At 47.1% G+C, this 16,548-nt stretch overlaps 1 protein-coding gene across 4 annotated transcripts in view; it reads right to left on the bottom strand.

Moving 5' to 3' along the window:
• The window catches only part of SNX5 (sorting nexin 5), an 88,778-nt gene that overhangs the window by 28,641 nt on the left and 43,589 nt on the right, over positions 1-16,548 (bottom strand). For 3 of the 4 annotated variants that reach the window (XM_028500046.2, XM_028500049.1, XM_028500048.1), the window contains exon 13: positions 5,911-5,977. In XM_028500046.2, the coding sequence (XP_028355847.1) occupies positions 5,911-5,977 (67 nt within the window). Of the gene's footprint in view, positions 1-4,698; positions 4,746-5,910; positions 5,978-16,548 lie in introns of those variants that run through there. The other variant, XM_028500047.1, reaches the window with a different exon arrangement.

Here is a 16,548-nt window from a genome sequence, read left to right as displayed (position 1 = left end):
TGTGTCCCCTGCATCGGCAGGCGGACTCTCAACCACTGCGCCACCAGGGAAGCCCATAGAACGTATCTCTTAAGTGGAGGCAGCTTAGAGGTTGAGATCACAATCTCTATTTGGACTGTCCGGGTTTGACCCATCACTGTGACCAACTGTACTTTCCAAAGATGACCACAAAAATCTCTCCCATCCCAATGCTCTTCTGCAGTGTGGACTTGACCCCTGCTCCCGTCAAGAGGTGGAGTCCGTTTCTCCACCCCTTCCATCTGACGAGTCTATTGTGCGTTCTCCCATAGAATGTGGTGGAAAAGACACTGTACCATCTCCAGGCAAAGCCCTAAACTGGGCTGGCAGTTTCCCATTCCTACCTCTTGGAATGTTCTTTCTTGGGATGCTCCTTTCTGAAGCCAGCTACCCGGCTGTGAGGAAGCCCACCACACAGAGAGACCACTTGGCCGACAGCCCCCAATGAGCTTCCAGACGGCCAGAGTGAGAAGTCACCATGGACGTCCAGCCCAGTCAAGCTTTCAGAGGCCTCATGCCCCACCAACATCTGACTGCAACCACAGTGGACCCCAAGTAAAGACCACCCAGCGAGCCCAGTCAACGCACAGAACCACGAGTGACAATAAATTGTTGTCTTAAGCCATTGAGTCCTGGGGTGGCTTATTATATACCAATAGATACTCAAATGAGCCACTTATTAACTGTGTAACCTGAAGCAAATGACAGGCCTTAGTTGAGGGTCCAGCCAGAAGCAGACCCTGCAACAAAGACCTGGTGCATGTAGTTTATCTGGATTCCAGGAAAGCCAGGTAGGAGAGTGGGGAGGTGAGACAGGGAAGAGAAGGCAGCCAATAAAAGGAGAGCGTTTATGAGCGGGTTACCACAGTGACCAGTCCCTCCAGGGACCTACAATTGTCTCATCAATAAAATGGTGCAGCCATTGTGGACAACACTATGAAGTTTCCTCAAAAACTTAAAATTACTGTGTGACCCAGAAATCCCACTCCTCAGTATATATCCAAAATAATTGAAAACAGGATCTCAAAGAGATATTTGCACACCCATGTTCATAGCAGCATTATTCACAATAACCAAGAGGTGGAAGCAACCCAAGTGTCCATCAGTGGATGAATGGATAAACCAGATGTCGTATATACCTACAGTGGAATATTTTTCAGCCTAAAAAATAAGGAAATTCTGTCATATGCTGCAGCATGGATGCACCTTGAGGACTTCACGCTAAATGAAATAAGCCAGTCACAGAAGGACCAACGCTGCATGATTCTACTTATGTACAATATTTAAAGTAGTCCAATTCATAGAAACAGAAAGTAGAATAGTGGTTACCAGGGGCTGGGGGAGGGGAACAGGAGCTGTTCAATGGGTATAGGGTTTCAGTTTTGCAAGATGAAAAGTTCTAGAAATCTGTTGCACAACAAGGTGCATGCAGGTAACACTGGAAACTTAAAAATGGTTAAGATGGTAAATCTTACATAATGTGTTTTTTTACCACAATTAAAAAAAATTGTCTCAGCAAGGAGCAAACAAGGTGGGGTATTCACCATCAACTCCCTTGTTGAGGGTCACTCTTGGGGTGTTAACTCCCCCCCCGCCCACGCTAAGGACCAGAGAACACCCTGTACAGAGATGCAGGAAGCCATCAGCACATATGGGACTCTCGGGGGTGACCTCTGGGTGAGCAAGGACCTGGGAGGGGCACTTATGGGGTCTGACACATCACCTACATTTGAATCCCAGTTTCCTTGTCTGTAAAACAGGAATAAGCAATACCCACCTGGACAGAGGTTGTGAAGGCTATTTTGGGTGACAAAAGCTCCCTGCCTGCTCCCCCCCGCCCCCGGGGCCTCCCCAGTCTGAATTTAAGTGCACACAGCTCAGTCCCGAGTTACGACCACCCCCACCATCACACACCCTGCCTCCCCGCTTTTATTTTTACAAATCAGTGAAATATTTGCCCAGCCCCAAACTTTTGGAACCAGCCTCTGAGGTTTGCAAAGACCGAGGCAGTAGCTCTGGGTCCCAAATGCACACTCCACCTCCTCCTGGACTCCGCCCCCCCTTCCAGCTCACAGATGTCCCCGCTGAGAGAGGTGAACACACAGGCAGCCTCTCTCACCAACCTCCACCAGCGTGACATCGCCTCCTCCGGCAGACAGACGTCGCTCTTCTTTATCTCACTCGTTTCAGGCTCCAAGCACGGCTTTAGACACCCTTTCTGGAGGCTGGGAGAAAATGTGCTAAAATACCAGCAGTGGTCCAGCTGGTTGTAGGACTGAGGGAGTAGCTCTTTCTTCTCTATGCTTCCTGGATTTTCCACAATAAACACATTCTATTTTTTTATTGACAGAAAAACCAATTGTGTTTTTTAAGCAAGCCACCTAAAAGCCCTGGTTGCCTCCTCATTTTTCATAGCCTCAGCTCATTCTGAACGTCAGTTTTTCAGCCATTATCCTATTTCCTGCCTCTCTGGTTTGAGTCCTCTGCCTTTGGACCTTTGCTCCGTCCTTTGAACATCTGAGCTAATCACAGATGCTTGTGCAAACCACACCAGCCTCCCTCTATGTGTCTTGGTTTTCCTTCTCACTGGGAATATTTATAACCCAAATTTGCTTTACAATCTCCCAAACCAAGAAATTACTCTCACGTTCTCCTGATACGATGCACTAAGAACGTGCCATCCCATCCCTAATATAGGAGGAAACATCAGACAGACCCAAACTGAGGAATAGTCTATAACATAACCGGTTCTCACTCTTCAAAACCGTCAGTGTTGACAATGGCTCCTTTCCTCCTCCCCAGCTGGAAGCACAAGGGGAGTTTTCCTCCAATATTCACTTGTGAGAGCAGATTGGGCTTCTGGAGGTAATTCACAAACAGGTGAGGACCCCTCTCGCACTGGGCCCCCTCTGGAGTTTCAACTCTCAGCCTGGTCTACACTGAGCCCCCGGCAATTCGTCAATTTCCCTTCCGGTTCCCTTCCCCAGCCCTGGTTCCTGTGCAGCTTTCTGCTCCTGGAGCTGTGATTCTCTGCACTTACCTGTCGGTGCCTGCGATGCGGGGGCAGCAGTTTGCCCGGTGGCCTCACTTCTTTCACAAATCTAACAAGAGTTGTTGATTTAAAAAAAAACAGGACTTCCCTGGTGGCGCAGTGGTTAAGAATCTGCCTGCCAATGCAGGGGACATGGCTTCGAGCTCTGGTCTGGGAAGACTCCCACATGTCATGGAGTAACTAAGCCTGTGCACCACAACTACTGAGCCTGCACTGTAGAGCCCACGAGCCACAACTACTGAGCCCACGTGCCACAACTACTGAAGCCCGAGCACCTAGAGCCCATGCTCCGCAACGAGAGGAGCCTCTGCAATGAGAAGCCCACGCACAGCAACAAAGAGTAGCCCCTGCTCACCGCAACTAGAGAGCCCACGCACAGCAACGAAGACCCAATGCAGCCAAAAATAAATAAATAAAATAAATAAATTTTTTAAAAAAGAAGAAAAGCATTAAAATATATATATATATCTTTAAAAAAAAAAAAAAAAACTGTCAGTGTTGTGAAAGACAAAGAAAGCCTGAGGAACGGCTCCAGACTGGAGGAGACATGACCACAGGCAACTTGTGATCCCGTGATCCTGGATATCTTTTTGTTTAAAAGGAAGGTATTGGGACAATTGGTGAAATCTGAATCTGAATAAGGCCTGATATTACATCACTGGATTGATAGAAGTTTCCTGAGTGGGGTAAACGCACTGTAGTTCTAGAAGAGAATGGCTTTTGTATTTTTTGAAATTATACAACTGAAGCTTTGGGAGGTAAAGGGTATTCTATCTGCAACTTATTCACATATGACTCAGAAAAAACAAAACCAACACACACACACACACATACACACAGAATGTGGGCGAAGAGTAAAAAACAAGTTCTTTGTTCTATTCTTGCGATCTTTCTATAAGCCTGAAATTATGTTGAAATTAAAAGGGAAAAAAATCCCACAAACCTCAGGCACCGCAGGCCCGTTGGCCCCTGGGGCTGTCCTTTCAGTGTCTGTACCAACACACACACACACACATACACACAGAATGTGGGCGAAGAGTAAAAAACAAGTTCTTTGTTCTATTCTTGCGATCTTTCTATAAGCCTGAAATTATGTTGAAATTAAAAGGGAAAAAAATCCCACAAACCTCAGGCACCGCAGGCCCGTTGGCCCCTGGGGCTGTCCTTTCAGTGTCTGTGCCTTTAGTTCTCTGACGAGAACCTCTTCCTCCTGTCTGGGGGCTCATCCCTCTCTCACCCACAATTCCCCGCTGTCAGAATTTCCATTTGGGACTGTCTCAGGATCCCTTTTGCTAATGAAGACAAAGGCCTTTCCCTACCCTGCTGCAGAGCAGGAATTCCCCTCCACGGGGCATCCTGGATTCTCTCCATCACAGCAGTGGTTCTCACCCTCCGGAGCCCTAAAAACTCCACGCTGAGGAAACACCCTAGATTAGAATCTCTGGTGGGGGAACCCAAGTACCTGTGCTTGGAAAGCTCTCTAGGTAATTCTATTGAGTAGCCAAGACTTTAAAAAATCAACCCTACATCCCACCCAGAAAGACAACAATTAAGACCCCCCCACCACCCCGGCTGCATTCCAGAACAATCAAACCAGAATCTCCAGGGTTGGGGCCCAGGCAACTGACCTTTTTAAACTCCCCAGGAAATTATACTCCCATCACGCTGATTAGATCTAAATATAAAAATAAAAGAAACAATCGAAAACAAATCAAAAAATAAAGAAAAACAATCAGCTGGAAACAGGTGATTCCAAAGAGCAGCCACGTTTGAGAACCAGCGACTGAGGACGGCGGTTCCCAAACTTGAGCTGCAGCCGAGTCTCCAGTGAGGCCTGATAAAGTGCAGATTGCTGGGTTCCACCCCAGGGTTTCTGATTCAGTCGGTCTGGATGGGGCCCGAGAACCTGCATTCCTAACAAGTCACTTGTCAGGGGACGCGCCTGCTGCCCCTCAGGACAAGACTTTGGGAACCACTGATGAGAATCTCCTATTGTGTGTGGCGCTGGGATCAGCGAGGTGGCACCACCTGAGAGCCTGTTAGAACTGCAGACTCCCAGACCCCCCAGATCTCCTGACTCAGAATCTGCATATTAAACCAGCTTTCTTGATTTCCGAGCCACACTGCTCTAAAGGAAATCCCCACCATCTCACACACATACACGTGTGTTAGGGCCCCGAGCACTCAGGACTCAGGATGGGGTGGCTGCATCTGGGGAGGACTCTCATCAGTATGACCCAAAAAGCCCTCTCGTTAAAGATGGTTAACATAACCCAGACAGGCAGAGGCTGCCAGTCTGCTGGACCAGGGTGAGAGGAAGAAGGAGGACAGAGGCCCTGTAGGGGTTAACCATCCAGAAAGCACAGGTGGGGGTGAACACCCCAGGAGCCCCCTGGTCTGCCCTTTGATTTGACCTCCAGAGAATGAAGTTCACACAGCTGCCTGACTCCTAGGAGACTCCTGGCTAACCCAGTCACTTGACGTTCTTGACCTTGGACTGTGTCCTCACGCTGATGCAGCCCCTTTAGCGACACTGAGCAGGGAGACCAGCTCAGAGCTGGGTGTCTGTCGCCGCCGCACCGTCATCTTTGCCTGCAGGGGCTGCACTTAACTGTCTGCTGGCGCTGCCCTGAGGCTGCACTTCACTGGCTCTTCGTGAGAGTCTTGAGGTCGGTATTTATTATTAGCCCCAATTTACAGATGAAGGAACTGTGGCTGCGAGAGATGGACTTGCTTTCCCCAAACCACAGCAGCTGTTAAGTGGCAAGGGCAGAACTGACTCCCAAATCTCTCTGGCACCACCGTCTTGACAATAAACTAACCTGAAGCAGAACCCTCACCTGGAGAGCAAGGAGCCTTAACTGGCCACTGTGCTCTTCCTGCGTTTCCTCTCTGGTTTCTCCTTTGCTGAAATGACAGAAACAAAAATTATTCTAAAGCTGTGACCCTTGGGCATGTGTGGCTATTTACGTACAAGTTAATTAAAATTAAATAACATTTAAAATTCAGTTTCTCAGTCACACTAGCCACGTGTCAAGCACTCAACAGTTTCACGAGGCTGGTGGCTACTGAAATTGCATAGGACAGATTGTAGAGCAAATTTCCAAAAGTTCTATCGAACAGCACTAGTCCAAAAAATTTTACATGCCCTTCAATACCCACGGTCACTCTTCATTCCAAGTTAACTTTAAAAAAATAAAGAAATGAAACTCCAAACCCACAAAGTGTGCTTTTACCGTGTTCTCACTTGTCAGATAGAAGCCAAAATTTTCAGCCATGAAACATCAGGTGTTAGAAGGGAGGCCCCTACTGGCAACACATGGGATTACAACCTAGCACAATCAGACACTGGAAACGGGCCAGAGGCTGGGGTGGTACAGCCATCACTGAGGTATCAGGGAATCCACAAGTGTGGGAGAAATTCCATATCTGGATAGGATCAGGGATGAGACTCCAGGAGGAGACCGTGAGTCAGAGAATCCATCCATCGCCAGACTGAAATCTCCAGTATCATATACCTCATGCCTAACACAATGCCTGACACCAAGAAGATACATAATAAATGTTACTTACTCAATTCCTAAAAATCTAAAATTAGTAAATGGCACGAATTTTCCAGTCATTTATCAAAATGGGCATACAGGTTTCTGCCTTTGATATTCTGATGTGATGATTATGTAACTTCCTAATAAAGCTTGGTCATGATATTTTTTTAAAAATTGTCACTTAAATAATTGATTGATTGATTCTGAGGATTCCAGAACTGCACCACTGATCATTTAATCCTTTTATCATTTTTTTTCCCAATTGGACACATCCTTTTTTTTTTTTTAATTTTATTTATTTATCTATTTTTGGCTGCGTTGGGTCTTTGTTGCTGTGCACAGGCTTTCTCTAGTGACCAGGGCTCGAACCCTTGTCCCCTGCAGTGGCAGGCAGATTCTTAACCACTGCGCCACCAGGAAAGCCCCCATCCTTTATATTAAGAAGCCAATGGAGAAACAGGATTTACTATTTCAGACACTTAGGTGACACGAGAGTGTTCAATAATCAAGGGTGGTTAGAGCTTTACGAAATCATCAAGAACAAGATGTCAAATTTTTTGAGTCTCTGGTAAAACATGAAAAGACATTCCTGGTTTTTCCTTTGACCCAAGGTGGCAGGAATGAAAGATCTCCTGCCTGATTTGGAGATGAATCGAGTCCCAAACCATTCATTTATCCATTCAGTTCACAAATATGACTGGGCCGCATGGGAGCCAGGTGGCAAAGGAAATGAGCTGGCAGCTGCTTATCTGAGCCCTGCACACAAAAGAACACACCGTATCCAAAGCTCATCCCCAATCTGGAAAGCACCCTGGGCCGAGCAAATGCTCCACAAAGACCTGGGCTGGGAAGGGCAGCCTGTGGTCTCTGAGGTCTCTTCTGGGGATCTAGGGGTCCAGGTGCTGGGAGCCCTGGGCTATTGGATGCAAATCTTGACCGTGCAGAAATTGGAGTATAGATAGTGATGCAATCCCAGGGCACTGCAGAGGACCCCCAGTTATTGGGGAGGCTTTTCATGGGATCCAAGCAAGCTGATCAACAGGTCTGAGTCAGGGCTGTATTAATGATCTGGTGGCCTAAGGCTGCTTAGAGGTCGCTGTCCAGAACTGGAGGGGACACAGGGTCTGGCCTAGCTTCACGGGGATGGAAGAGTGGAGAATGGAGAATATCATTTATTGCAAGATCCAAAACAGCCCGCCCTCCGACAAAAAACAAAGGATGGTGCCCCTATTTGATGAATTTCACTGGGTTCCAGCCTTGTGCGTGGTCCCGTTCTAGGTGCTGGGGAGACAGATCGGTAAGCTTCCGGGGCCAGAGGCAGACTCATTACAAACGGCCCTTCTCTCTCATCCTCCTCTTCACAAGCCCACTTGAGCCCCCTCTCAATTCCTGGCATAAGTAAGACACTATTTCATGACACTTTTACCTTAATTAAAAGGTCTCAGGGGGCTTCCTTGGTGGCGCAGTGGTTGAGAGTCCGCCTGCCGACGCAGGGGACACAGGTTCGTGCCCCGGTCTGGGAAGATCCCACATGCCGCGGAGCAGCTAGGCCCGTGAGCCATGACCGCTGAGCCTGCGCGTCCGGAGCCTGTGCTCCGCGACGGGAGAGGCCACAACAGTGAGAGGCCCACGTACCGCAAAAAAAAAAAAAAAAAAAGGTCTCAGATACCCATACCCAATGTGCAAACGAGTTGGACAGGGGAATATCCGAATGGCTGGGAAACATGAAAAGATGCTTAACATCAATGGTTACAGGGAAATACAAATTAAAACTACTAGTGCTGTGACTGCACACTCACCAGAATGGCTAAAACCAAACCTCTGGAAATGTCCAGGGTGGGTGAGGCTGGGGACCAGCCCACACTGTCAGTGGGAGTGTGGATTGGTCCAATCACTGCACACAACTGTCAGGCAATTTCTGTTAAAGTTAAACAGGGACTTCCTTGGTGGTGCAGTGGATAAGACTCCACGCTCCCAATGCAGGGGGCCCGGAATCCCACATACCGCAACTAAGAGTTCACATGCTGTAACTGAGGAGCCTGCCTGCTGCAACTAAGACCTGGCGCAACTAAATAAATTTTTTTTAAAAAAATAATAATAATTAAAGTTAAGCATACACTTAACATACAACCAAGCAGTACCACTCCTGGGGATAAACCCAAAGGAAAGGAGGGCGTTCGTGCACCACAAAGGCCATGTCCAGAAATGCACATCACAGCTGAACTGCGAAGAGCCAGATCCTAAACATAACCCAAATGCCCATCAGTGGAAGAATGGAGAAATATCATGTACAGCACCGAAGGGAAATGACCGAATTGCTCTTACATGCGATAATATGGATGAATCGCAAAAACAATGTTAAGGAAAAGAAACCAGACACAAATGAGCACATCCTGTATAACTAAATTTATATGGAGTTCGACAGGCAAAACTCATCGGGGGAACTTCCCTGGTGGCGCAGTGGTTAAGACTGCGCTCCCAATGCAGGGGACCTGGGTTCAATCCCTGGTCAGGGAACTAGATCCCATATGCATGCCGCAGCTAAGAGTTCACATGCCACAACTAAGGAGCCCATGAGCCGCAACTAAGACCCAGCACAACCAAATAAAAAAAAAAAAAACTCATCCATGGCGCTGGGGTCAGAATACCACAACTAAGGAGCCCATGAGCCGCAACTAAGACCCAGCACAACCAAATAAAAAAAAAAAAACCTCATCCATGGCGCTGGGGTCAGAATAGCGGCCGCCTGCTGGGGCGGTGGGAGGTGGCGATTGGGAAGAGGGCTTGAGGGGACTCACTGGATGATGGAATGTCCTCTTTGCTGATATGGGTGGCAGTCACACGGGTGTAGACACAGGTAAAAATTCATCAAACTGTCCACCTAAGATTTGTGCATTTTACCGTGTGTAGATTATGCCTCAATAAAAGCATAAGAGCAATCAAAGGTCTTGATGACCACACCTGACAGAAGTGTGGCTGAACATCAAAAGCTTACATGAAATACCATGACCACATTCCCTGGGAGTTTAATAGAACAGTCTCAAACACAGTCACAGTCCCCAGGCCCTTGGCAACAGTTTCCATCCTTACTGCTCACCTAGCACCAAAAGGGATGTGTCCCTTTCCAGCCAAGCGGGCTGCAGCCCCTCCCAGAGCTCTCAATGGACTCACTCCCTGGAGTTGTCCTCCAACAGCTCCCAAGCACCTGGGGCTGAGTGCTGCCGGCGCAGCCCTGCACTCCCCGGAGCCAGGCCTGCTCAGAGCCTCGGAGACGGCCCTGCTGGACTTTAGTGGAAACTTACGGGGCCCTGAGCAAACTGGACATGCAGGGCTGGCCTGCAAGGAAAGATTAGACAAAGGAAGAAACGCTTTAGGAGGGTCCTGTATTTAAAACATCTTTTCTGTCAATCAACTATACTTTAATGTAAAAAAAAATTTAAATAAATAAAACGCTTTTTTTTTTAATACACATTTCTTCATTTATTTATTTATTTATTTATTTGCTGCTTTGGGTCTTTGTTGCTGCACGTGAGCTTTCTCTAGTTGAAGCGAGCGGAGGCTACTCTTTGTTGTGGTGCGCGGGCTTCTCATTGCGGTGGCTTCTCTTGTTGCAGAGCATGGGCTTTAGGTGCGTGGGCTTCAGTAGTTGTGGTGTGGGCTCAGTAGTTGTGGCTCTCGGCTCTAGAGCGCAGGCTCAGTAGTTGTGGCACACAGGCTTAGTTACTCCGTGGCATGTGCGATCTTCCCGGACCAGGGCTTGAACCCGTGTCCCCTGCATTGGCAGGCAGATTCTTAACCACTGTGCCACCAGGGAGTTCCAATAAAACACTTTTTCTGCTGGAATTGTGCAGCTTCAGCCGTGTTGCTCCCCAGCCCGTGGACCAGGGCTTCTCAACTTCGGCTGCATGTCAGAATCACAGGGAGCTTTGAAATGTAGGATGCCAGGCCCACCCCAGCCCAGAGCAACCGAATCAGACTCTCTAGCACAGTGATACTCAGAGCGTGCTCCTGAAGCAGGAACTTGTCAGAAGTACAAATTCTCAGGCCCACTTTGACCTCCTGGATTCTGGAGCTGGCCCTGGCAATCTCTGTGGTAACTGTTCTAAGAAGCTGTCCCAGTTGATTCTGACACACGCACAAGTGTGAGGACCACTGCTGTAGTTAGAAGTTCACATTTCTAACAGGTTCCCAGGTGGTACAGACGCTGCTGTTCCGGGGACCACGCTTTAGAGCCAAGCTCTGGGAGGTGGGAGGGGGGTGGGGGAGGGGAGATTAAAAGCTACACAGGTGAGTGACTTTGATGCAGGTGAGGGTTAATAAGCGCTTCCATGGACTTTCATCATTGAACTTGGCAGGAGGGGCACACCTGGGCAGGAGGCCCACACAGGTGAGAATGTTACAGGAGAAGAAGTGCAATTTGTTCCTGGGGCTCCTTTTCACTCCGTAAAACTGCAATGTGGGGTTCCTGGTGTGGCAGGAGTTCCTTTCCCATCTCTGAGAGTTCCTTCTGGCACTCCTGGACCTGAAGAGGTTTCTGGTAGAACACTTTGCATAAAAGTCTCAACTGGGGGAAAAGCCTGATTTTACACTCAAAGGTTAATCTTTGGTCCAAGATAGAGGGGAAGCAAGGGCAGGGAAATCGAGGAGTAAATGGAATGAAGAAGAAGAGGGTCTGGGCGGGGCTGGGCATGAGACAGGGATAGGCTGGAAGAGAGAGCTGGGGGGCGGGGGCGGGCAGGGAGACATGTCTTCTTTCTAAGGAAGGCTGACCCTTTTTTTTTTTCAATTGAGCCCCAAAAGGGTTTTGTGCAAGATTAAAGAGAGGAGCTGAGCAAGCTGATCTGCACAGCAGGAAAGAAAAGGATTAAGTGAGTCCAGAGGAGTGGGAAGGGCGGGGAGACCAGCACTTGGGGAGGGTGGGAGCATGGTCAGGCTCAGAGGATTAAAGCTTCCTTTTCTGAAAAGACAGACCACAGGCTGGGAGAAAAGAGTCACAACACATATACCTGGAAAAAGACTTGCATTTAGAATATAGAAAATACCTGTACACCTCACTGGTAGGAAGGCAAACAACTCAATGAAAAAAAAATGGCCAAAAGACATGAGTAGGCCCTTCACAGAGGATACACAGATGGCCAACAACCACATGAAAAGATGCTCAGCATCATTAGTCATCCGGGAAACGCAAAATACCACATAACACCCACTAGAATGGCTAAAATTAAAGACTTCCAATACCAAGTGTTGACAGAATGGAGGGCATCTGGAACTCTCATACCCTGCTGGCAGAAACTGAAAATTGTACAACCACTTGAAGAAATTCTGGAGTTTCTTTTAACATTAAACATACACCTACCCTAAGACCCAGTAAATCCACGCAGATCTTTCCCAGAGAGCAATAAAAACAAATGTCCAAAAACAAAACAAAACAAAACAAAACAAAACAAACAAAAAAAAAACAAATGTCCACAAAATGACTTGTGGCTATATTTATATATACCCTGCAAAAGTCTTTGCAAGTGCCAGGGAGGAAAAGTTTCCTCCAGCTTCTTAGGTTTGTGATTGGGGCCTGCAAATTAAGCTGACAAAAGACAGAGTAGCAAGAGAAAAGGCAGAGTTTATTTATTCATACATGCAATACTGCCCAATGATGAGTAACAAAGTAGTCTTTAGAATTTGAGCCTTATCTACTTATATACCTAACTTAGTAGGGGAAATGGAGGGGGAGAAAAGAGACTCCTATAGGAGAACAAATAGGTTTCTTTAGGAAAGACAAATGGGTTTTTAGGAAAACAAACCAGCGATGAGAAAGTTTGTGATAGTGTTTGTTCATGCAGTTCTTTCCATTTTCTTCATGGCCGTGAAACCCTCCCAAGAGGGGATTTTGGGGAGGTTTATTCTTGGTTTCTCTCCTGGAAGTAGAAACTGCCTCAAAAAGGAAATTTATGGTGGCCCTCATTTCTCAGAAGTTTATGCTGTTAGTCAGATAAGGGAAGTTCTAGGAAGACTTCTTTCTGCATCTGTTGAATCTCAAACGTCTTCAGTATAAAATAATGTTTATACCAACTCTGGGGCTCTGAGTGGATAATAATGGTTATGCATTTGTAGGGCGGGTATGGAGGCAGGTGGGAATTGGAAGGTTGGGGACAGGGGTATAAGGAAAACAATTTCAGCACACATTTTAAAATTTTAGAAAGATATGAATGCATTGCCCATTCAAAAAAAATTTAGGTCTAAGTGTGTTTCCAATCTATTTTAGGATTAGTTTCAACCCCCTATTAAGAAAATATGGATTTTTGCCTCATTAGCAAGGCTTAATAGAATCCAGCCTGAGGGAAGTGCAAAGATTTTATCATCATTGGCTGCAACTTCTACCCGGAAAGGTTTTAAGAATCAGGTCACCCTTTGCACTTTGCTGGGAGGGACACTTCAGCAACATCTCAGCTGTAAGTCCCAGGTTCGTCTCTCATTGTTCCCCTCTGGTCACCAGGAACACAAGGGCAGCTGCAGAGGACAGTGGGTGGGGTGGAAGTGGGTCTCCAAGACCCAGTGGACAATGGAAACCTTCCACCTTTAAGCAGATGTCAGGTGATTATTTGGGCTTTGCACGTGGGTAAAAGGACGGGTGAAACTCTGACAGACACCTGCATCTTGTCCTGACATTCTGACTTGTTGCCCATAAAAGGATCAAAGTACTTTCTAGCTCAGAGAGGGAGCCATTCTTGATCTGAAGAAGATCTCAAAGGGACTTCCCTGGTGGTCCAGTGGTTAAGAATCCACCTTGCAATGCAGGGGACACCGGTTCGAGCCGTGGTTGGGGAAGATCCCACATGCCGCGGAGCAGCTAAGCCCACGCGCCACAACCAGAGAGAAACCCTTGCACCGCAACAGAGTCCACATGCCACCACGAAAGGTCCTGCATGCCGCAACTAAGACATGATGCAGCCAATAAATAAATAAATAAAAGAAGATCCCAAAATAGGAATTCAAGGTCAGTTCAAGGTTTTTCAGATAGAGTTGATGAGAGGGTCTTAAATGCCCTGAAATTTTAAAATACAAACCAGAGAGGAAAAGGATCAAGGTTCTGGTTGTGGGGACACATCTCACTTCCAGAACATGCCAAACCCATTCCCACCTGAAGGCATCTAAACTAACCATGTCCTCTACCTAGACTCCTCATCTCAAATCTTATCCTGATCTCCATTTAAATGCACCTCCCTCAAAATACACCTCTGATCACCCAAAATATAAGTCCACCCACGCAGCCTCTAACACATCCACCTTTACCATTTATTCTCTTCAGAGCCCTTACCACCCTCAAATCCTTTCTTATTTGCCTGTCATCTGTCTCCCGATGAGAATGACTCCAATGGTGTAGCCATAACTGGCCCTTCTTCCCGTGCTTCCCCGGTGTTTCGAGCAGTTGCCTAGTACACAGTGGGTGCTCAATATGTGCTCAACGGATGAACAAATGAGTAAAAGTTAAACTTGAGATGTCTGTGAAATAGCCAAGGAGCGATGTCAAATAAGAGTTGTTAAAGGTCCTGCTGTATAGCACAGAGAACTATATTCAATATCCTATGATAAAGCATAACGGAAAAGAATAGTTTAAAAAAGAATGTATATATATATATATGTATAACTGAAGCACTTTGTTGTACAGCAGAAATTAACACAACATTGTAAATCAACTATACTTCAATAAAATATTAATTAATTTTAAAAAAACCAAGAGAATGAGTTAAAAAAAAAAAGAGCTGTCAAGTGGTGGGAAAGATCCATACTGGAGGTATATTGGGGCATCATTAGAACAAATTCAGTTTTAAAGTCCATAGGAATCAATGAATCACATGAAGAGAGATTTAAAGAAGAAAGAGCCTGAGCTCCTAGGAACCCAGACTTTAGAGACTGGGTACAGCAAAGGGAGCAAGTAAGGAAGCGCAAGAAGACTCCAGCGAGGCAGAAGGGAAACCAGAAGAGGCAGGTGTCGCCGAGGCTGAGAGACAAGAGAATTTGGAGAAGGAAGTGGCCTCCCGTGTGGGACACGGCCCATAGGGTGGGCAGCACGGAGGCGGTCAGGACCTGGACGAGGCAACTCCAGTGCGGAGATGGGCAGAATCCCACTGGGATGGACCAAGGGATGAATGGGCTGAGGGGGGTGGGGAGTAGAAGCTTGAGTGTCAGTGACTCTATCCAGAAGGTTGGATCAACTAGGTGCAGCTATAGGCAGATATGGACCAAGGACCGATGGATGAATGGGCGGAGGGGGTGGGGAGTGGAAGCTTGAGTGTCAGTGACTCTATCCAGAAGGTTGGATCAACTGGGTGCAGCTATAGGCAGATATGGACCAAGGACCGATGGATGAATGGGCGGAGGGTGGCGGGAGTGGAAGCTTGAGTGTTAGTGACTCTATCCAGAAGGTTGGATCAACTGGGTGCAGCTACAGGCAGATATGGATAAAGGGTTGATTCTCTTCTGCTCAACATATTATTGTGAAAAACTTCAAACCTGCAGAAAGTTGAAGGAAGAGTACAATGCACAGCTCTTCACCCTTCACCTAAATTCATCATTTGTTAACACTCGGCCTCATTTACTTTCCACACACACACACACACACATATTCATTTTGGGGTGAATCACTGGAAATAAAAATGCACAGCCCTTCACCCTTCACCTAAATTCATCATTTGTTAACACTCGGCCTCATTTACTTTCCACACACACACACACACACACACACATATTCATTTTGGGGTGAATCACTGGAAATAAAGTTGCAGATACTCCTAAATACCACAGCATGCCTTTCCTAGCAACAAGGCCATTCTCCTACATGACCTCGATGCCACATCCCACCCAAAGAAGTTTAACATTGAATCAGTAACATCATCTAGCAAACAGACCATATTTACGTTTCCCCAGCAGCCCAGACACGGCCTTTATAGCTGCTTTCTGTTTCCTGGTCCTGGATCCAATTGAGGTTCACTCATTCCCTTTGGTTGTCAGGTTTCCATACTTTAATCGGAAACAGTCCCTGGCTTTTTTCTTGTCTTTCAGGGCACTGACATGCTTGAAGAGTTCAGGCCAGTTGTCACGTTGCCTGTCCCCATACTGGATTTATCTGATTGTTTCCTCATGACTGGATTCAGGTTAAACATTTTTGGCAGGAATACCACATAGATGATGTGAGCTTCTCAAGGGAGAGTTTTTAAAAGATGGAAAATACTCCATCTACTTGAATGCAGATGTAAATGATGCAGTAGATCAGAGATGATGACGGGGAGGGAAATTGGCTCAGTGAAGGAGGTCATAACATCCTTAAATTGGCTGGAGGTGGGGTGCGGGGCCGGGGAATGGGGAGGGTGGAAACAGATGAAGGGATAGACATACCTGACTGGCAGCAGGTACGTCTCCTTGGTTGTAGCAAACAAGGAGAAGCAGAAGGTGGTGTGAATGAATGAACATAGTTTGAGGCAGAGAGGGTGAGTCTGTTTGGATCTGATAGCTTCTACCTCCTCACTGAAATGAGGTGGTGGGTGGGAATGTAAAAGGGCACAGCCGCTGTGGAAAACAGTATGGCAGTCCCTCAAAAAATTAAGCAGACAGGAATTCCCTGGCGGTCCAGTGGTTAGGACTCTGTGCTTCCACTGCAGGGGGCATGGGTTCAATCCCGGGTCAGGGAGCTAAGATCCTGCATGCCGCGCGGCATGGCCAAAAAAAAAAAAAAAAAGAAGAAAAAGAAGAAATTCCCAGGCCTAGATGTTTTCACTGGCTAATTTTTTTTGCGTTACGCAGGCCTTTCACTGTTGTGGCCTCTCCCATTGCGGAGCACAGGCTCCGGATGCGCAGGCCCAGCGGCCATGGCTCATGGACCCAGCCGCTCCGCGGCATGTGGGATCTTCCCGGACCGGGGCACGAACCCATGTGCCCTGC

The sequence above is a fragment of the Physeter macrocephalus genome, chromosome 14 (assembly GCF_002837175.3).
Source record: "Physeter macrocephalus isolate SW-GA chromosome 14, ASM283717v5, whole genome shotgun sequence".
Taxonomy (NCBI): domain Eukaryota; kingdom Metazoa; phylum Chordata; class Mammalia; order Artiodactyla; family Physeteridae; genus Physeter; species Physeter macrocephalus.
The sequence above is the reverse complement of the archived record's forward strand: the minus strand, read 5'-3'. Positions and strand labels throughout refer to the sequence as shown.